This window comes from Pygocentrus nattereri, chromosome 28 (genome assembly GCF_015220715.1).
Source record: "Pygocentrus nattereri isolate fPygNat1 chromosome 28, fPygNat1.pri, whole genome shotgun sequence".
Lineage (NCBI taxonomy): Eukaryota > Metazoa > Chordata > Actinopteri > Characiformes > Serrasalmidae > Pygocentrus > Pygocentrus nattereri.
Genome location: NC_051238.1, coordinates 18,381,565 through 18,404,089, shown reverse-complemented (window position 1 = coordinate 18,404,089; position 22,525 = coordinate 18,381,565). Strand labels below are relative to the sequence as shown.

General features: G+C 38.5%; 1 protein-coding gene across 1 annotated transcript in view; it reads right to left on the bottom strand.

The window, feature by feature from the left end:
• The window catches only part of prex1 (phosphatidylinositol-3,4,5-trisphosphate-dependent Rac exchange factor 1), a 111,260-nt gene that overhangs the window by 48,259 nt on the left and 40,476 nt on the right, over positions 1 to 22,525 (bottom strand). Inside the window, exons 7-13 of the mRNA XM_017722205.2 lie at positions 20,890 to 21,023; positions 20,202 to 20,317; positions 17,665 to 17,814; positions 11,517 to 11,664; positions 4,377 to 4,477; positions 2,728 to 2,831; positions 1,875 to 1,924 (exon numbers count right to left, since the gene is read on the bottom strand). Coding sequence (XP_017577694.2) covers positions 1,875 to 1,924; positions 2,728 to 2,831; positions 4,377 to 4,477; positions 11,517 to 11,664; positions 17,665 to 17,814; positions 20,202 to 20,317; positions 20,890 to 21,023 — 803 coding nt within the window. The remainder of the gene's footprint in view (positions 1 to 1,874; positions 1,925 to 2,727; positions 2,832 to 4,376; positions 4,478 to 11,516; positions 11,665 to 17,664; positions 17,815 to 20,201; positions 20,318 to 20,889; positions 21,024 to 22,525) is intronic.

Here is a 22,525-nt window from a genome sequence, read left to right as displayed (position 1 = left end):
AGAAAGAGAGAAGAGAAAGGTTCAGAGTGATAATTAGAGAAGAGAAATAAGATAATTAGATAATATGAGAATTAGAAAAAGTGGAGGAGCGAAAGTGTGTATTTGAGACAGACTGACAGACAGACAGACAGACAGACAGACAGACAGACAGACAGACAGACAGACAGACAGACAGAGAGAGAGAGAGAGAGAGAGAGAGAGAGAGAGAGAGAGAGAGAGAGAGAGAGAGAGAGAGAGAGAGAGAGAAAAATGCAGCTCTAGACAGAAAGGCAGAAAGGTTGACGTGCTATGAACGGAAAGTTTGGGACGTTTCTGTATGCATGCTTGAATCTGTCCACACTGAATCTGAACACACAGACACAAAGGCTGGGGCGTTTTCCTCAATGATAAGCCACTAACAAAGCTGATTAATCCACTACTACACAGCCTTTATCACCAGCCCTCAGAGCCAGTCAAACAGGAAGTGCTAAAAGAAAACTACAGCGGAAAACACAGCACTGGGTTTAAAGAGGAAGACTGAAGACGAGCTGCTGTTGCAAACAAAGCAAAAACACAATAGAAGTAAACACCAAAAACAATACACTGCCAAACATCTGCAGGAGCAGCATCACCTCAGACCCACGTTGTAAACGTACCAAAACACTAGTTTAGCAGTGCTATACAGCAGAGATAAGGCACTGACACCTACTGTGTCTGGAGCTTACTGTCACGTGATGTGCACACTTTATAAGTGAAAGGACAGCGTATTCATTTCATTATAGAATACGTACCAACACATGTGTTGAAAAAAAGATTAACACTTTAAAAACATTTGATGATGTAAGCAATGAAAATGGACATGTTCAAATATCAACTGAACATTTTTTGCTTTTTATTTAACTTCAGTAGATAAAATGTTTGCTGATAAATGAAACAAAACAACAAACTAGTGGAAACGTTTCTAGCAGGAAAAATATAATACACAGTCACTTCATTTCTGTGCCATCGTCTTGGGAGAATACTAAAGGGGCACTCCAGTCAAAATGAAAACTGTAATCATCGCTTCATTTGCTGTAAACATGCCCACTTGCCTCATGCAGATGTGCCACAATAGTCCAAAGAGCGAGATTTCTGGGATTACATGCTCAAAAACCCACAGGCTCTTAGAGGCAGATACATGAGGGTGGGATTGCTCGCCAACACAGAAGGAAACCAGATAGCTAATGTTACTGCTAGAAAGCTAAATTTCATGTCCGTATTTATTAGACTCTACATGTGTGTTACACCATTGTTTTTTATTTTGCAGTGGATTCTCAAAGGTTGTTTGAGACATTGGTAAAATGCATATAATGCATGTTGGGTATGTAAGAGAGAACAATGATGGATATAAATGCAAAAAGGATACAACACTGGGTTGCAATGTTGTCTTACAAAATGCTACATGACACGGGCAAACTACACTGACAAATAAATATTAAACTGTAGTCTTAGGCCAGAACGTCCCTTTAACTGTGATCATGAAGAAAATCCGTACACTATCTAGCTAGACATGAAATTCTTCAAAGAAACTTGTAAAACACATTTTTTATATTGTTCCAAGTTAATTTGATGAAAACAAGCTGCCAGCAGCAGAATTCAGAGGGTTTTTTTTGTTTTTTTAAACTAAAGCTAAAACTACACACAGTCAGCCAGGCAGAGAGTGCTGATAAAGGTCCTGAGCATCCTAAGAATACCTGTGGTTTTACAATCATTCATGAGCAACATGGTGCAACAATGTCATGAATGGCCGTTCTTTCGCACAGTAAAGTGGCCTTTGTGAACTCTGGTCTTATCAGCAGAAGCCCTGCTGGATATTAGGGTAAGTCTTTGACAATGGACTGATGGGCGGTACTTACTTGATTACAGGAGTGAACAGACTGTGGAGGCGACAGTAGAGTCTCACACCCTGTAAAGAAACAAGAACACTGTCATTCTCACATACTGCACTTTCTCTTGATAGGCCAGCTAAAACATTTGGCTTTTGAAGTGAAATACAGTGCAAAAGTGATGTCCTATAGGTTTACACAGGGCACTGTAAGAAATTCTAATGCTGGCATTTCAGTGAGGAAATATTCTCCAACAGCTGTGATATTTTACTGTGCCACTGTCTGAATGTTAGGAGTACTAATGCATCTGTTTCCATTACCTTTTATGAAAGTTGAGCCCCTGGACACTGATACATGCATAATTAAAGCCAATGCTAGCCAGTAAGCTAATAGGTAAATAATGGTTTTATGCTCAAAGTCCTTTCTAAATATGTTAAAATACTTATTTACAACTCACACAGTGACTGTTTTAATGCTTGTGATTGTAAAAGACCAATTTTAACACATAATTCAATAACTTCTATCCCCTGTGAAAGTATACAGAGCAAAAATCTTTGTACCAAATGTTACTTTAAAGCAAAACTCACGAAAACAAAGAAACAAACCAAAATATAAAAACACACATAATGGTCCTTTAAAACGCTGGATTTTCAATTTAAATACACAAAAATACATATGTGAGAGACAAAAACACATGTATTATGTTAGAAAACTCTGCAAAATTACAACTTTGCAGAACAAGGGTAACTACATTCTTGAAAGTAAATCTTGCTACAATTAATTTAAGTACTGGACCATTTCTCTTGGTTCATTCATCAGGAAATACTCAAATAATGTAAAGGGCAGCTCATGTTTTGTGTGCAGGTGTAGTTTGAAGTAATACCTTCGATACGATATCCTCCATCTCGCTCCTTGCTTTATAGGTGCCATCATCATAGCGGAACCGATACAGCACCTGCTCATTCTTGAACTGGTGCTTATCCGACACTACAAAAAAGCCAAAAAACCTCTTACGCTGAGAACAACAGGGTCTCCTTTTATATCTGCTGCTCTAAATTTCCTTTGGGATCAATGAAGTATCTATCCATCTCTATCTATCTATCTATTCTGTTATTACACAAAAGGTTCAGGCATTTGTTGATTTGCTTTTAGTCCACCTACACCTTACAATGTAAGGCTCCTTTGAAAAACGAATACAAACACAACCATCATAAATCCATGCAAGTCAACGACACCTCAGTTTGACAGCAGTGTCAATGTGACTTTGCATTTCTCCTGTATCCCTGCCACCAGGGCCATTTACTGATGTTACGGCTTTGTTGTTTGACAAGAATAATTCTCTCCAATCCTGTTCGTAATAAGCTGCATTTCACAGAATTGAAAGAGCCGTAGCTCAACCCCACACATACGGACCAGTCCCCCTTTCCTGCTCAATAGCTGTCAGTGCAGGGGTATGTTATTATCCCTGGCTCAGGCTTGGGATAAGGTAAACACTTCATTTCATCCATTATTCATATCCATGTAGTTCTCCAGCACCACTCGCCCACTTGTTAGCACTGACAGCAAATCATATGATGTGCTCAGGTAGCAGTCAGAAAATACAAGCCAATACTTTGGGAGAGTCGGCAAATCTGTCAAATATTCTATTTTTCTTTTCTGTTTAGCTTTGAGTCTCAATCTCTGCTGTCAAACAGTCCAGAGAAAAGACTGATACAGCAACACGATCAAAATTTTATTTCAACCCTTGCAGTTGTCACTCACGATAACATTTAAATGTTTCAATATTTTTTTTAACAATAATTTAATAAAAAGTTAATAGCCTTTATATTTTGTCAATATTTTTATTATTGTTTATTCAAGTGAAAAGAAGGTCGGTAACTCAAACCTATCAATACGGGATGTTAATCGAATGTAAATATAATTATGAAAGTAATTACTGCTGTAATTACATAGTTAATAGCAGTGTCAAAATGAACTCATTAAAGCAATAAATTAACATTTTTTTAATCAGTGTTACTCTATCAATAGGTCCACCCTAAAGCCCTGCCACCCTCACGCTGTGTCAACTGTAGCCCAATATACAGCTTTTAGGTGGCAAGTTCCAAGTTAAACGGGTCTCTCGATTACAGTCATTTCCAGCTAACATAATGTTGTAAATTTGTTTATACTGAAGTACGTTGAGTCCCAGTATCATTTACAGGCAAAACACACTGCTGATACAGCAAATTCAGTTATTCGGCAGTTTATGCCCAACGGTGATCATGGATAACCTGACATACAGCAAACTAATACTAGTAGGAGGAATTGGTCATTGAAAATTAGCATGAATACATGCATTCTGATTAAGCTTATTTTTTCCACTGATACAGCCTATAACAAAATGCACATCTTTTAATAAAAATAAATTAGAGGAAATAAGACAAATGTAATTAACTGTTAATGTGTTAAGTACACAAAAGAATGAAATTAATTGAGAGAGAGAGAGATGGAAGTGGTAGAGAGCTGGAGAAAGAGAAAGCAGGGATTTCTCACCGTGGTGGATGAGGCCGTTCTCCAGCAGTGCTTGACCCAAATTGATGCCCTCCTCTGGTTTACTAATCTCGCCAGTCTCCAACAGCCAGGCTACAAACTCACTGATCACACACGATCACACACACACACACACACACACACATTCCACATTAGCCCCCCATAGAACACCACATATCCGACAACACCGATCAGACATAACATTATGACCACCTCCTTGTTTCCACGCTCATTGTCCATTTCATCAGCTCCACTTACTATATAGGTGTATACTTTGTTAGCCCCCTTTTACCCTGTTCTTCAGTGATCAGGACCCCCATGGACCCTCTCAGAGCAGGTACTATTTGGGTGGTGGATCATTCTCAGCACTGCAGTAACACTGATGTGGTGGTGGTGTGTTGGTGTGTGTTGCGCTGCTCTGAGTGGATCAGACACAGCCGTGTGGTTGGAGTTTGGAAACACCTCAGTGACTACACTTCAGAAGCAGGAAATGGGGGGACGCAACCCAAGATTGGGTAAAATGTATCATGAATATTTTATATAGTTAAAAGATTCAAGTTGAATGTGCTTCACACTTTTCTCCATTTTTTTTTATAAATAACAGCATGTCAACAATAACACGTCAAACCACATACTAAGTCTATTAGAGATCACTTAGAGAACAGCTCAACACAATTTCAGGCAGGTGTGTGATCACTAAGGCAAGTAATCTGATACTGCCTTGTCGGGTTTCAGCTTCTGTGACATTACATACGTTAGCCTCATGGCTCCAGGGCAAAACTCTAAAAATGAAACATGTTTTGGGTGACAGACATATGATGTAAGGAGGAAACTGTGTAAATTAGAGTTCTGTACAGCTATCGCTTTGAGATACTGCCACTTGTGGCCCAGCACTGGCACCTCACATTTTATGTATTTACAGAGTATCAGATAATACGAAAAGGTGTAGTTCTTAAACCTTCAGATCAAAGTGGCTTAACAGATCAAAGGCACCCAAAAGATCAAAGGTGCTGCAAGCTTTAACAGACTCAGCTAATTACATTCAGCTAATGATGTCATTATTGTTAATGACCGTTATATATCAAGATAAAAAAAATCGTATCTTTAATTGGTTATATTATTTAACTGGTTTAAACTGGTGTCTGCTTTTACTGAAAATAGAACAATATGGAAACCTCAGTGATGGCACAGTTCAGGGTTGGTGACAGCAGTCCTGGGGAGAATGTGAATAGGGCTCCAATATGTGTGAAAAAGAGTGTGCATTTGCCCAGAATAAATAATGTGAAAATTACTATAGCACTTTTAAGTAAATGTGAGAGATCGTGTCTGTGTGTGTGTGTGTGTGTGTGTGTGTGTGTGTGTGTGTGTGTGTGTGTATGTGTAGAATGTGAGACTGAATGATTGAGTGAGGGAGCAAGTCTTGCTTTACTAAAAGCCAATAAAAGACAGTCTTCCAGAGGTATGACAAATCAGACCTCCAGACTTATGAACTTGCCATTATTTTTCTTTAAAAAACTACTGAACTTTAAAAATGAGCTGATTTAATTGATTTTTAATTGGAGGACGAGCATCTTAATAGGGCTAACATGCTCAAACTACTCAAACACTCTATGACACAACAGGAGGAAACACACGTAGCTAATATCACCAAATCACAGAGTGCTAGTGTATGCCACTCTAGTCTAGATTTACTATAAGATTGCATTGGATTATTGACTTTTGAGGAATATGAGTTTTTGTTCAGACAGAGATGCTACACACTTGTTAAAAGCAGCAGTACTTACTATTCTACACACAACAATCACAGCCAAAGAAACTATGCAAAACTATTAGAAGCCTATTTAGTCACATAATTCAACATGAACTTGCATATAAAATTAAGTTGAATAAGTACTAAAGACATTCCAAGGATGCTTATTTTCTCTGTGTATAGTCATAACAACAAGATGGAAAAGAAAAAAATCTCTCTTAATGCATTTAATTGTGATTAACTGTGACAAAATACACAATTTACTAAGAATTTAGTGAGAGTCTTAACATTTTTAGACTTTTTCTGAGAATGTTAGTCTTAAAATTTTGAAGTTCTTGATTTCAGATGCACAATATTCATCAAATATTAGATGTGAACATAAGAGAAAGGTACAAATTCTGAAGCATGCCACCCAACCAATGAGGTCAACCGGTAATACCATTTCGAGAAGATGAGTTTTACAGGGGGAAGTAAGCTAATTCAATTTTACTAATGAATGTCTGCAATATTTTGGATCGATTCGCAAAGCTTTACGTAAGAAATCCTGGAAGTGGAAATGGCTAAACAAAATATCTAATTGCAATTGTTCTGACTAAAACTGTAACTGAAATTTAAAGTTGAATTATTGTCTATAAATTAATCTCTAGGCCTGTTTCTTTTTTAGCTAAAAAGACCAGGATATCCACAGTTTCCTGCTCTGGGTATCCCGCACAAGATTGCTGTTTGTTGGAGGCGTTTTTTCAAGCGCAGGGCATGGGAGGTTTGGTTGCTACTGATTGGTCTAACTCATCTACAGTCAGTTCACAAGCTCCATGTTAATAGATTAAATTTCTCCACTTAAAACTTCAAACAATCATTGACAATACAGATTAAGTACAAATGGAGCTCTTACATTTTGAAGCCTGTCATCTTTCAAGTTGTTATTTCAAAATAAAAACAATCTTACCGTCTACCTAGCAGCTTTTAAGTGCTTAGAAATTTACAGCCAACAGTCAACATGTTAAGAGTTGTAGACAGGAGGGAGTGTCCTCACTTCCCACAGGGTATGTTCAAACATTTAGAGACATGTTGGTCTGCATGGGATTAAAATATCCAGGGGTAACTTCTACGGTTTGTTTTATAAATGGTGACGGAATCTTTGCTGAAGTGATAGAATGCTGCACATAAATATTACCAACATGGCAGATTTGGATGGAGTTAACATTAGTAATAAACAAAACTATATGATATAAAATCCACTCATGCTTTAAACAATATGAGGCACTTCTATTGGGGTAGTTACAAAGCTATAATCGCGGACTGTCCTCCAGAACTGTCCCCATGGAGTCCTACTGACGTGAAGGGCACTGAGGCACATGGGAGAGGCCAATGAATCCAAAAGGAGAGAAAAAGACAGCAAGTCTGCTGTGCTTACGTAAGCTTTAATTCAGATTGGCAGGGGAGAGAGACAGGCATCCCTGGAGGGAATGAATTAGTGTTTATGTAACTCATTAATATTCGTCACAGCTAATGCACACATGCACACACATTTGTCTCATATGGGGGGCAAAGGCGTACGTGAGAGAAAATCTATATGCAGCTATTCGTCTGCATGTTTGAGTGGGAGACAGTGTAGAGGCAGATTACATATTTGTGGGTCAGAAACATACATTGAGGTTACAGTAGCTGTGTGTGTTTCTCTAAGACACCAAGTTTAGTTATGATATCATCACTGCTAATAAAAAACCTTGGTGAAAAAAACAATACTCATTCCTGTACATCACCAACAGAGAGAGAGAGAGAGAGAGAGAGAGAGAGAGAGAGAGAGAGAGAGAGAGAGAGATATAGAGAGAGAGAGAGAGAGAGAGAGAGAGAGAGAGAGAGAGAGAGAGAGAGCGCATCTATTTTAAAGAAACACAAAGAGACAGCAACAGTCTTTGTAACACAAAAAAGAAAGAATAAAATAGCACTATGAAAAAACATAGAAAGTCCATGTAAGAAACAAATAAAATAGAGTCTATGAAGCAGAGATAGAGTATATGAAACAAAAAGAGTATTCATGAAGCAGAGAGGGAGAGAGGGCGAGAGAGAGAGAGAGAGAGAGAGAGAGAGAGAGAGACAGAGAGAGAGAGCGAGCGAGAGAGAGTGTCTATGAAGCTGAGAGAGTGTGCAAAGAGAAAGCAAGTCTATGAAATGGAGAGAGAGAGAGAGAGAGAGAGAGAGAGAGAGAGAGAGAGAGATGGAAAGTCTATGCAATACATAGTGAGAGAAGGAGTCTATGAAAACAGTGAGAAAGAGTATGAAACAGAAGAAAAGAGTCTATGAGACAGAAGGAGAGTCTATGAGACAGAAGGAGAGTCTATGAAACAGAAGGAGAGTCTATGAAACAGAAGGAGAGTCTATGAAACAGAAGGAGAGTCTATGAAACAGAAGGAGAGTCTATGAGACAGAAGGAGAGTCTATGAGACAGAAGGAGAGTCTATGAAACAGAAGGAGAGTCTATGAAACAGGAAGTCTATGAAATACAGAAAGACTATGAAACAAATAGAGACAATAAAAGAGAAAGGAGTCTATGTAACACAGTCAGAGAGTCTATGAAACAGAAAGACTATGAAACAAGTAGAAAGAGACAATAAAAGAGAAAGGAGTCTATGAAACACAGAGAGACAGTCTAATCTGTGAAACTGAGAAGGAGAGTCTATGAAAAGGAGAAAGAAAGTGCATGAAAAGGAAAGCGTATTAAAGAGAGAGTTTATGAAACAGAGAGAAAGTCTACGAAACAGAGAGAGAATCTATAAAAGAGAGAGAGTGTTCATGAAGCAGAGTGATGGAAAGTCTATGCAACAGTGAGCCTACAGAGAAAAGACACATGAAATCTATCAAGTCACTGTGTACTACAATGCCTGCAGGAGCCCAGTGGGGGCCACTGATATTTCATAGTACTTTTCACAAACGCCAGACAATATTTTATACAAGTACCTGATGTAGTAGAATAAATCAATTCATGCATAACAAAACACATTTTATAATACACATTATAATAAAATAGAAACTAAAATGATAAAAGTGGATAAAGAGTTGTTTTGTATCTGTCAAACATCGAATGGATCAGCTCCCTTTGTGTTTTTTGGCTTAAATTCACTCCCTGAACTTAGGCAGAAGAAGGGAAGAATTTGTCTTTTTTTTTTTCCTCAGTCAGAGTAAAGGGGGAATTTTAATTGCTGTGAGGAATCTCAATCACACACAAACACACTTGAGAACAGAACACACACACAGAGTTTGGGAGTTTAATGGGTGCTGCACCACGTCCATTGTTCATTCATGTTGCTGAAAGACTGTGATTGCGAGAAAGTGAGTGAGAATGAGTACAGCAGAAAGAGTGAGAGAGAGTGAGAGTTAGTGAGAGAGACAGAGAGAGCAAGAGAACAAGAGAGCAAGCAAGAGCAAGAGAGAGCGAAAGAGAGAGAGAAAGCGAGCGAAAGAGAGAGGGAGAGAGAGCGAAAGAGAGAGGGAGAGAACTAGGGGGGAGAGAGAGACAGAGAGGAGGGCAGAGAGAGAGAGAGAGAAAGCGAGCGAGAGAGAAAGCGAAATGGGGAGAGCGAGCGAGCGAGATGGGGAGAGAGAGTAAGCAAGAGAGAGAGAGAGAGCGAGCAAGAGAGAGAGAGAGAGCGAGCAAGAGAGAGAGAGAGAGCGAGCAAGAGAGAGAGAGCGAGCGAGCAAGAGAGAGAGAGAGCGAGCGAGAGAGAGAGCGAGAGAGAGAGAGAGAGCGCGAGCGAGAGAGAGAGAGAGCAAGAGAGAGAGAGAGAGTAAGCAAGAGAGAGAGAGTGAGCAAGAGAGAGAGAGCAAGAGAGAGAGAGCAAGAGAGAGAGAGAGAGAGAGAGAGAGAGAGAGAGAGAGAGAGAGAGAGAGAGAGAGAGAGAGAGAGAGGGAGAGAGAGAGAGAGAGGGAGAGGGAGAGGGAGAGAGAGGGGTGACTAGCAGTACTGAATGGTGAATTTTCTCTAATGAAGGATGTTTGCTGGGAATGCCGGTGTCCGATGGGGTGCTTGGCACTGAGCTTGGGAAAGCATTTACAAGCATTGTATGTAAGTGTTCACTAAGGAGGCCTCTCAGATGTAAGCTGACATGCAAGAGACCATCATGAAGAGTTAAAGACCTTTAAAACGCAGACTGAAAAACATTACACTGCTGTTAAAAAACTTTCTCTATCATTTACTGTGAATGCTTTTAGATCTGTAAAACTGTAATAGAAAAAATCCTTACCAAAAACATTATCCAACATGCAAATCACCTTTGTGGAAAATGTGATTACCCCCTAGTTACTCCACAGACAAATGACCCAAATTCTACTGATAATGAGACTCAGCTGATTGAACACAGTTGGCTAGCTGTAGCAGTGCCGTGGATCAAACTCTCCACACTTAGAAAGCAGCCTCACTTATACTGAACCATGAATTCTGTTCTGTATCTGAGAATTCAAAAGGACAGTGGGCCTCATTCACCAACTCTCTTTGATAATAAATTTCTTCTTAAAACCCACTTGCGCAGTTTTTTCTGATATTCTGATATTATGTTCTCTTATAGGGGATTTATTCATAGGTAAGAACAGAATCTACACACACTCAATAGAACAAAAGTGTGAACAATTCTGCGGTTTAAGAACACGTCATGAATCTGACGTTGACTTTTTTTAGAACCTTTTTTCAAGAACACATTTAAGTACAAACTTAGGAAGATATTGGTGAATGAGGTCCAGTGTCCGTTCATCTATCCATGAGCTAAACCTGAAACATAACTGGGTTATACAGCAAGACAATAATCCAAGACAGAAAAATAAACCCATCGGAAACCTTAAAAGAAAAGAAACAAAGTCAATGTTTTGGAACAGCCTTGTCAAACTCCTGACTTGAACTCAATAGTGACGCTGTGGCAGGACCTCAAATGAATTGTTTATGTTCAATAACCTGCCAATATACCTGAAATAAAGCAGTTCTGCATACAAAAGTGGGCTCAAATTCCTCCACAATGATGTAAAAGGCTGATATCAAACGAAGTGATGAAGTGATGGTTGCAGTTAACGCTGCTAAAGGTCATGGAACAAGTAAATTTATTTTAAGGGTCAATTACTTTTCACATGGGTACTTCAAATGGCATATGCCTTTGCTTCCTGAATTAATTAAATAACAATAAAAAATATATTGTGTTTAAAAAGGTTCTCTTAGACATTGTTTAAAGATCTAAACGCTTTCAATGTCACAAATACGTAGAAATAGAAAAGGGGCAAATACTTTTTGCACTGTACATCCAGAGTGAGACAAATATCTGTTGGGAAGATGCAGATGCAACTAAAATTTTACTACAAACTAGCAGTTATCACCTGAAAACACACTCAAACTGTGTAGAAGTTGGACTTACTTTCCCAGGAAGCACTTGGGCACAATGCTGAGCTTCCTCCGTCTGTCTTTGATAAGATGGCGGCTCTTGGTCATCATCATATGGTACAGCTTCTCTCCTTTCTCTGCGATCATTACATAAGCATCCCGCTCCATTCCCAGCTTAAGACCTGCCACACACACACACACACATGCCACTTTATTAGGTACAGTTGCTTGTTTATTAGGTACTGTTCATTTGCTTGTTAACACAAATAGCTAATCAGCCAATCACAAGGCCGTAACTCAATGCATTGAGGCATGTAGAGGTGGTCAAGACAACTTTCTGAAGTGCAGACCGAGCATCAGAATGGGGAAGAAAGGTGATTTGAGTGACTTTGAACGTGGCGTGGTTGTTGGTGCCAGACGGGCTGGTCTGAGTATTTCAGAAACTGCTGATCTACTGGGATTTTCATGCTCAACCATCTCTAGGGTTCACAGAGAACGGTCCGAAAAAGAGGAAATATCCAGTGAGCGGTCAGTTGTGTGAATTAAAATGCCTTGTTGATGTGAGAGGTCAGAGGAGAATGGGCAGACTGGTTCCAGATGATAGAAAGACAACAGGAACTCAAATAACCAACCGAAATCTCTGAGGAGCGTTTCCTACACCTTGTTGAAAGTGTGGCACGAAGAATTAAGGCAGTTCTGAAGGCAAAAGGGGGTCCAACAATTTACTGTACCTAATAAAGTGGCTGGTGAGTGTAATATATACGTATGTATGAATGGTTCTCAGCCTTATACAAGACAAGACAGTATTGTTTTATGGTAAAGATTGACAGACCTATTTTGCCAAAACACATTAAAAGACCACTAATTACTAATTTTCTAACTAATTTTCTTCCCTATTTTTTCCATGATATATGCTGTTGGGAGTGGGCTTTACACACACACACACACACACACACACAAAAATGTCGATTCTATATTCTGATTAATACCACTTTAATTAGAGAAAGTGTTTTCCATAATACGTCAGCTTTTATTCTTTTCAAAAACTTGTAAAATCCAAAATTGTTACACATGGATCTACAATATTTCAGAATTAAACTCTTTATCTGTAGTTCATGAACTGAGACATGTTGGCTACAAACAGCAGCTCAGCTACAACAATCATCTTGAATCCTGAACTCTTAAGTAAATCACTGTGGTAGGTAACTGTACTACATACACTGTCTAAAACCACTTGAATAAGTCTATTTGAGATTACGTAACCTGATGCAGTTTGAAGAAACCATTTGATGCGCAGTTTTTGTAAATGTTAATGTGGCTAACAAGCCATTACTTGTTAGCTACATTAGCCTTACAGCACAAGTGCAAAGCTAAAGAGGCAAACCTAAGACACCAAACATGTTATGTACAATTTGTGCAAATGTTCTTTTTTCGCATACTGTCCCTTTAAAGCAGATGCATGATGGTCTGCTACAAATTCCACAAGCAGCTGAACTTTATTAAATTGATAATTGGACAAGATTATTGGTAAGATCATAATTTATCTCCTGTTGTGGTATATGCTGTGATTTTTCGCTCTCTCTCGCTTGCCTCTCTCGCTTGCTCGCTCGCTCTCGCTCACTCTCGGGTGAATGATGATAACCACAGGCCTCAAGAGCCAAAAGCCTCAAGGAATAAAACATTCTCTATCTCTCTACACACACACGCACACCCACCTGGGTTCCCTGTCCCCCAAGTGGATGTGGTGTCATGTGCTATCGTGTGGCATCAAGAAGGAACAATGGTTTAGCAGAATACATTAACAATGCGCTGTTAGCATGAGCTTGATGCTAAATATAGCTAGCGCATGCTAGAAAACAAAATTGTTAAAGGCACCAGAGAATAAGCACAAAGCTGTCATAAGGAACAATCAGTTAAAGAATTTGAAGATCTACAAAATAAAGACTGTCAACTTGACTGCTAACTTGCCCCGTGGCTATACTTGATCCAGGCCAAAGACGGGGAAATAAGTAGAAACCAGACAGCAGCAGCACATAGCTGGGGCTGAGCAAGCAAGAGAGAGAGAGGAAGCAGCTATTTACTTCACATTTGTTCAGGTAGGGTAAGGGCCATTCTTGTTTTCAGTATCCTGTGTGGTTAACAGTGTTGCCAGTAGTCAGTGAATTGGTGTTGCTGAAGCCAGTATTACAGGCCTTGTTACCACGGTGCAAAAAGGGCTGAAGGAACTAACAGCCAAAAATTTACCGCTCAATATCTGTGTTAAGGTGCATCAGCAGCAAGAGCTGCAAGCTAAGCAGCCACATGTTCATTACCAGAAACTGGCCTAGCATCCGGCTACTAGCACAAAACATGATGGTCAGCAGACAGAGATAAAATAAAAATAGAATCACAGATTATCAGCATGCATGTGCAACATGCTGGCTCTAAAACCACGACAGACACTTATCAATCTACACTTTAAAGCAACAGTTTAGCTCCCCCTTATGAAACCTATATTTTGTCTATACTTTTGTTGATTAAAATACATAGCACTGTGTTATACAGTGCAGGAAACCAAATAGGAAAGCCTATTGAAAATTTACGAACAACAAGACCATTTGAAGCAAGTATGTGATGATTTAGGCATGCAGTTTACAATGCTAATTGGTCAGCTTCCATTATTGGTTAGTTTCCATTAGGCAAAAATTAAAGAAGCAAACTTCATACACCAAAAATGTCCTGACTGACTATTTTTGGACTCATTGTGTATTTTTTTCCTCTCTGTTTTTGGATTTTTGTGCATGGCCAATTTCACCTGCTAGCTAGGTCTCCTTCATCACACAATGCCATGAAGCTCAGAGGGTGATGGTTAGTACACACTTCCTCTGAGAAAAGTGAAGCCTGCCAATGCATCTTTTAAAACTGCCCCAAATGCAACTTTGCAACATCTTTGGACAGCTCAATACACCTGAAGGAGAAAACTAACTGTCAGCTAAGAGACACCCACATGGTTCACATCGTGCTGAGAGAGCATGGAGAACTGAACTCCTGGCCACAGATGTCTGAGGAATCACTGGGGATTACCTCGCAACTATAGGGAAATTGCTCATTGGAGGTCCATACGAGCTGCGTTTCAAAGCCTAGGCTGCATTTCTTGGCTTCTACGTCACTATAAGCTATTCCTTTTGTAGTACCCTTCGGATGCCGAGAAATAAGTCCTTCTTTTGTGAGACATTAAAGGACAAAGGTAGCGTTTGTAATGAAATGTAATGAAGTGCAAATTTTAATTTTAGCATTTTTAAAAATAAGATTTCAACACTGCATCGTTCACGTCAGTAAGCTGTGATGTATCAGCACAGTCTACTCAGACCATCTCAAATGCGCATGAGTAAACACTGAAGAAGAGCCTTTGGCCTAGGTGCTAGGAAGGTCTCCCTATACCTTGACTGCAGCCTCAGCTTTGAGAACTGAGCTATGGTGTTTGTGATTTTTCACCAAATACCAGCTGGTATGACTCTGCAATATGCTTCCACAAGGAGCTCCCATCTCCCCCACAGCAGCTGACCTAAACAAAAAGCGGCTTGAGGAGGTGGTAGAGACACAGTTACCCCTCTACATCTGTCGCACACTCACTCAAATCACTATAAAGCACCATAAAGCAGCAAATCTTTGCTATGTCACTGTTACATAGTAAAATAAAAAGTAAGACTTTTGCTAATGTAATATGACCTTTAGCTGACCCCACCAGGCCCTTTTTCCAGCAAAGTAAGCCTTTGTGTTCATTCACAAGAAGTGCTACTGTATCTAAAAAGTAGCTGTTTCAATCTGTGCTAGCCAACATTCCAAAGCGTGAGTGGCCCAGTTCCACATCATTAAGGTCTATGGCTTGCAAGTATGGAATTCTCGTGCTTGGATCTGTTCCTTAAGATGTCTTGTCAGCACAAATCTTTCAAGCAACACACGCCAACAAGCGACAGATGCTGATCCACATAATTGCATTAACTTAGTGCTTCCTTGGGCTAAAGTGTCACTGGGTTGATTATAATTGAATATGAGGCTCTAGAACAGACTGTCAAAATAAGGTAGCACTTTAGCATGTCAAGCTAAGCTTCAAGCGGAACATGTAATTAACAGCCATGTCTGAAAGCCACAGAGGTTTGAGGCCTCAGACAGAAAAAGAGAGGGAGAGGCGTGACTGATAGGGCACCTGTTGGACTGGGCTCGATTTCAAACGGCCGAAACATGATCCATACCATTAAAAAAACTCTACGCCAAAGCAAAACGCAATGTCCAGCCTTAAGGCTTAAAGCTTAAATGATCATGCTTAAACTGAGAGCTTTGGATGCTTAGACTGGTCAGAACTTTGATTTAGAAACCAATAGTTTCTGATATACTGAATTGATAGTGTTTTGTCCTGTGTTCTATAGCTCTGATGACATTCAGAATCAGTGCACTCTCATCAAACAAAAACAAGAACAGGTGGCCAATGTAAGACAGGTGTTCTAAATCCTCCATGGAAAACAACAGAGCTATCCATAAAGTCATGATAGAAGAGACCAACATAGAGAAAAAAAGGATACATAAGACACCACAAATGGTCTTTTAATCTAATAAATAAAAAAAAAACGTATTACAACTGCACACACATCAGTAATCAGTTAATCTAGCTATTCAATTTGCGATAAACCAAATTACTTGGCTTTTTCATGCTTATTTTTAGTTTTTCCTCTATAAACTAATTTAGTTAAGAGATATTGATCATACTGAATGCAATACTGATTAAAATTCTGGATGTGTAAGACCATGTCCAACAATGACTCACAGACTTTTTTGTCATATATAAAAACATGCACATTTGTGAGGTGGAATGATAGTGCATGAAGTTATCTTTGGGGTTAATAAACTAGTGTTAGCTGGTGTTGCTAACTAACTGCAAAAAGCTATATACTAGAGATTGGAATGATCTGTATCAGGTATCAGTTTTAGGCTGGGATGTAAATAATAACAGATTAACCACTAGTTAACAAATACATAAATGTTCAACCCATGCTTTTGGTTAAAAAGTTAATTTAATTTACAACGAACAACTGACAGCTGAACTGTGTTTTCATTTAACTATTTTGGAATTGTTTGCATGAGAGGACAGGAGCACAACTTGTTCCAATAGTCCTGCTTAGGGATGTGCAACTCCAAGGTTTCTGGAGTCAACTATTGACTCTGGCCACTGGAGGCGTTGAAGAGGTCAACTTGACTCCACTTAATTTTAAATGATAGAGACAGAGCTGTTGATAAAGTGATAATGCAGAGAAAATGCTAGAAATTACTCTTTTTTTCTTTCTTTTTTTTATGATTCATCACAATTATCGGAAAATAAAGTGGTACCATGCAATCTCTACAATCTACTGTCACTGGCTAGCATTACTCAAAAATATGAAAATACTGTCAAAAATGTAATATATTTTATGTAGGTGCATTAGCAGTAACCTGTCCAGGATGTATCCTGCTTTCTGCCCGATGACCGCTGGGATAGGCTCCAGCACCCCCCACGACCCAGAGGGAGAAGCGGCTTAGGAGGGGTGTGTGTGTGTGTGTGTGCGCGCGCTATAGCAGTAGGACTGAAAATTTGTTGTTTTTATGTAGGAAACAACTTGAAAGATTGCAATTTTCAATTTTAAGGACAGCCTACATTATCAACAACATTACCTTATTAAATTTTAAGTGGAAAAATTTAACCTAATAAGAGTGCTCATGAACTGCCTGTAGAAGAGTGAGACCAATCAAAAACAACAGTGATATCATAACAACAACTAATTGCCAGTTTGGCTGGGGAAAAAAAATGATACACTGGTCTTCTATGCCAAAATAACTGGTCTGGATCTTAATAATTACCGAAAATAATCACAACTTAAAATTTTGTTGTAATATTATCAGAAAAATTGCAATTAAACATTTTCCCTAAATCGTTCAGCCTTAATTAACTATATTTGTATTTCTAAAAGCAATTCTTCTGTCTTTTTATTACCAGATGTTTCCTCAGAGAAATCCACCAAAATAATCTGTAACTGTCTGAAAACTGGAAATATGTTTTTTGCGGAAAGAACATCAGAATATATATTAGAGGACGAAACAACAGCATTCAAATATCTGAGATAGCAAAGATATCATGAACTACTAAAGCCAGTAAACAAGATGAAACCACTTACTTTCTCGTTGTTCACGCTCTTTCAAAATGGCGTCCAGCCATTTCTGCTTGTCTTCGGCATTCTTGGCCATGCAAACAAACCACTTGTTTTTGGCTGTGTTGTGAATCTTCCAGCCATTGGTCACAGTGTAGTTGTTACTGTGGTAGTCCGCTGGAAGAACAGGAAAAATAAATAAATAAACAATCAACCAGGTTGAAAACCAGTAAGTTCCATCATGCACCCTTAACATGCACCATCTAGAGTAGTAACAGCAGATACACGTGACAAATCGACTCCATGATCTTAACTGAATGACATGAGCCTGCATTAAAAAAGAAAGAGATAAATCAACACCAAAGCAGCACCAATTTTCTCTTCCACAAATGAAGCGATATGAAATCTACATATGGAAACGATAACAGAATGACTAAAAATGGCATGACTACAAGTAGGCCTACAGAAAAAAGGCTTTTCTTTCCAATTTGGAGGCATGAAAAATAACCCCATTAAAGGGAGATATCGGGAACAGCGCCTCTTTAAATAACTTGACAGTCATTAAACAGTGTGTCTGTGAGAGCCCATGTATAGTAAAGGCTTCAGCCCTCAAGCCACAGTCCATTTTTATCCCTCATTTGACATTAGGTGAATGAGGTGGAATGGGATGAATAAAGAATGAGGCAGTGTAATGGGTTGCTGGCTTAATGTTAAGATGGTAGTAATAGATGTAAAAACACTAAGAGGTCTGAGCTGGGGCTTTTAGCCAGTATGGTCAGATGGGAGACAGCTGACCACTAGTGTGCTGGGTGTAGTAGAGGCTAACGGATACTTTGCTGTTACTGTGGCCTGATAAGGGTGTAATTGGAGTAATCAAAGGTGAGTGAAGTGAGCCAAAGATCTGCCAACCTTTGTGCATCTGACCTTGGAATTTCCAAAGCATTGCTCTGTTATTATTAGAATTGCTATAAAGTGCTATACATACACATATATACATATGTATATGCATATATGTGTGTATATATATATATATATATATATATATATATATATATATATATATATATATATATATATATATATATATATACACACATACACATATATATATATATATACACATATACACACACACACACACACACACACACACACACACACACACACACACACAGAGTGTACAGAGTACAAGTAGGTGAAATTAAGTAGTCATCCTGCCACTTAAGGTGTACTGAAAGCGAGAAAAAGAGCCGTTAGCTCAGCAGCAGTCTCAGTTTTTAGAGATTTTAAACGGCTGAACCACACCCTGCATGTGGCTTTAACGCACTACCGTATAAGAGGTGTGAAACAAGGGGCATCTGTGTCTCAAAACAGATCATAATCTCCGCTTGAAACTTCACACCAATCTCTATATAGCTTCCAGACTTCTTTTTCATGCTGAGTTTGTGGTTGTTGTTCTTTAAAGCAGCATGTCCGTAAACAGAAGAGACATCGGAATGTTTTGGCTTTCGTAGGAGACAAAGCACTGCAAGAGCATGTAGACTAAAGAGGCTGATATGGGTGTGAAGCTTTAGAGACAGTAAACATTATATTAACAGCCTCCAAAGTGCGTAAATTCACCGATATAGTAAATTTTCACTATTTAAATAATTAGCAATACGGCCAACCACTCAAACAGCCAAATGATGGGCCACAGTTAATAATTTTATATTTACAAACTGCACCTAAATGGTAACTCTACCTGATAAAATAGCCAATGAGTTTAGATATAAGATCAACAACTCAGTTTGGCTTACCTTATGAGGCATTCTATCAATTTTTCAAAAAGTTTGCATAATTCAATGGTTGAAATATAAACAGTCATTCAGAGTGGTTTGATGTGAGACGCTCTATTCTAGAGAACCTTATCGAATTGTTCTTAGCACTGGTGAGGGGAACCACAAATCTGAAGAGTTTAAAGCCTCTTAAAACTACTTCACGCAAAGCCATTATACAAAATGGTTACAAATATTCTGCCTGATGCGTTGTTTTGGTATTGTTCTGACAAAGTTTTGGGCTAAAATGTGCTTTTTTTAAACTAAAAATTTTTTTTTTATTTTTCCTGAGGTTTGTGAACAAGTTGGAATGGACAAAATGCACCAGCCAACAGCAACACTACATTTTAAAAAAAGGGCTATAAAAATTTGGTTATTTTCTGGGGTAAAAAAAAAAAAAGTAATAAAATAATGACAATGCAATGTGCTGCAATCCATTCAGCTACTTCATGTGCAGTTTATTCAGTTACTATACATGGGTGGCTGTGGTTTACAAGCCCTCTAAACTGGTCTAAATCGTCTTTATCTTTTTAAAAGTGTTGTATTACAGTAAATGCAATTGTTCAGTGTTACTATGTATGAAACTAAAAGTAAAAACCCCAATAATAATTTTCAAAAAAGCAAGACAACATTCACATATCATCATATTGCCCACCCTGGTTTAGCTGCTGTGAAAGCTCTATACTGTACTAATGGTCATAATTTGACTCTAGAGCATAAGTACAGAGGTATGCAGGTGAAGATACTTACCCGTCCCATCTTCCACATTCTCCACCTCCATCACTTCTGTGTTGATTCGGCCACGGAAGACATACAGAGGCCCGTTAATGGACTTCGTCCGTTTGGTGGACTTCTTCCCTGAGACTCTGAACATTTAAGAAGAAAACTTACATACTGAGTGAAAAGTTGTTCCTCAATTACTCAAATAATATAAAAGCCCAGAAACTTACATGAAGGATTAAAAATGAAACAGTACACATTTTAACCATTAATAGCTGCAGTTATTGCTGATGATAACAAAAGCAGATAGAAACAAAGTGCATGTGGTTAACTTTCAATTACTATGAAATTTGTGCTGGAAAGCAGAAAAGGAGATATTTCTTTATGACTTCACTTCGATAAAGCCACTGTTAAGTGTACAGACTTATTTTGTGGAGATAATTTTTTTGTTTTGCCAAAAAAAAAATAGTTTTGTCATTTGTTTAAACAAATGAACCAAGTTGAAACTGTTGATATGAAGCTGTCAAAACAGAATGTAAATCAAATGTAACTGTAACAGTCAATAATTATTTAAATATGATTAAGTAGTAAATTAAAAAAAAAAAACATCTAAGGGCTAATTTTAATTACAGTATCTCCATACACTAGCACCAGTAAATATTAGCAACTCAGGCACTGTGTAGAAGTAGGAGTAATGTAGACTGCATGGTTGACCAACCTGGACTTCCGCTTGCAGTACACCAGCAGGTTGTCAAACAGGAAGAACACTCTCTCCTGGATGTTTCCTGCGGAGATCTTCAGCAGGTTCCCATGAAGGAGCAGCTCAGTACATATATCCGTTAGATTCGTTCCCTGGTAAAAAAAAAAAAGGAAATAATAAGAGGTAAGCTGTCTGGATAACACTGACTTTTCTGAGAAGTAAATTAGACATTCACTCTGCCTATAAGCTTATTTGAAGTGATTCAAAGCCACCATGACACATGACATTTCATTAGTAATGCAACATAACTTGTTCCCCTGAGGAAATGAGAGGACAGAAATCTGACGGGAATCTCTCCACATGCCAGCAAAATAGCAAAGATGCTATTTAAACTGTTAATATCTTTTGATATCAGTGATGCGTGTAATTACCTGCTTATTAACAGAAAGCACAGGCTTGCTTTTCTACAAAGTGCCCTTCTTTGAAAAGGACTGATTTCATTAATAAAGAAATCAAAGCCAAAGTCTTTTTTATTTCCGTCTCTACCTTTCTTCAAACGCCTGCCAGCCTGAGTCCTGCAGGAACCAAAAATGCTCAGACTTGTTTGATGTCAAGGAGTCAGATGTATGCAATGATCTGGACCGTCAATAATTGATTTCATCCGGTCTGAGCATTCCAGACGTAGTCCTACGCAGGATGCGAGTGTCCATGCTTTGCAGGAGTATAGTGTGCAAATTCCATTTTGCTGCTTAATCAATGGTGTGACCAAACTGGTCGATTAGAGCACTGGCAGTGTGTTTTCTTCCTATTCTGTACTCTCTGTGCATTAGAGGTGATTTACGTTACACTGCATGCATTCTACCTGCTTATGCAGAATTTTCTGCCAGCAGACATCTGCTGGACATACTGGATCCATTCAACTCCATTTAAACCTACATAAATTATACAGGACCATGCACTTCACTGTACTGCATTTGGAGGTACAGCAAGCACTATATTCCATTTCAGCAATACTGGCATTACTTGTAAAGGCAAAGTGGGATATAAATACAGCATATTATATCATAGAGGATAGCCAAAGATGATAGATGGGAAAGAAGCTCTGGCTTTTGTATTGGTTTCCCATATATATATATATATATATAAAACTTTACAGTTCATCTAAATCATTGGTATAGAAAATGCCTTACTGGTAGACTAAGTCTAAATGCTTATTAATAACCCATTGTTTTAACAGAAAAGTTAATAAAATACAGCATACATAATATTTAACATCATAAAGTAAATTGCAGTTCCCTACCAATTACCTTTGCCAACATGACAATTACATTTGAAGCATCGTCGCCAAGTTATGTGTAAAATATAAACATTATCCGAATACACTGGCCTATTATACAGACCTTGCTGCTATTATATCTTATGGCAATTTTACTTGTATTCTGTCAGCTAGCATACTCAAAGTTTCTAAACCACAGCAAGGTCAGTAGATGGTAAAACTTTGGTCTCAAATTATTGGAGTGGTCCAGGGGAAGGGGTCTAATTTGGATCAAGTTAACCCTCCCAGCATGCTCAAAAAGTGAATATTATTCATCCTTTATTGTTAATCTTTCCATTGTTGTTACTGTTTTGCTGTTGGGCTCCCTGCATTGTTTGC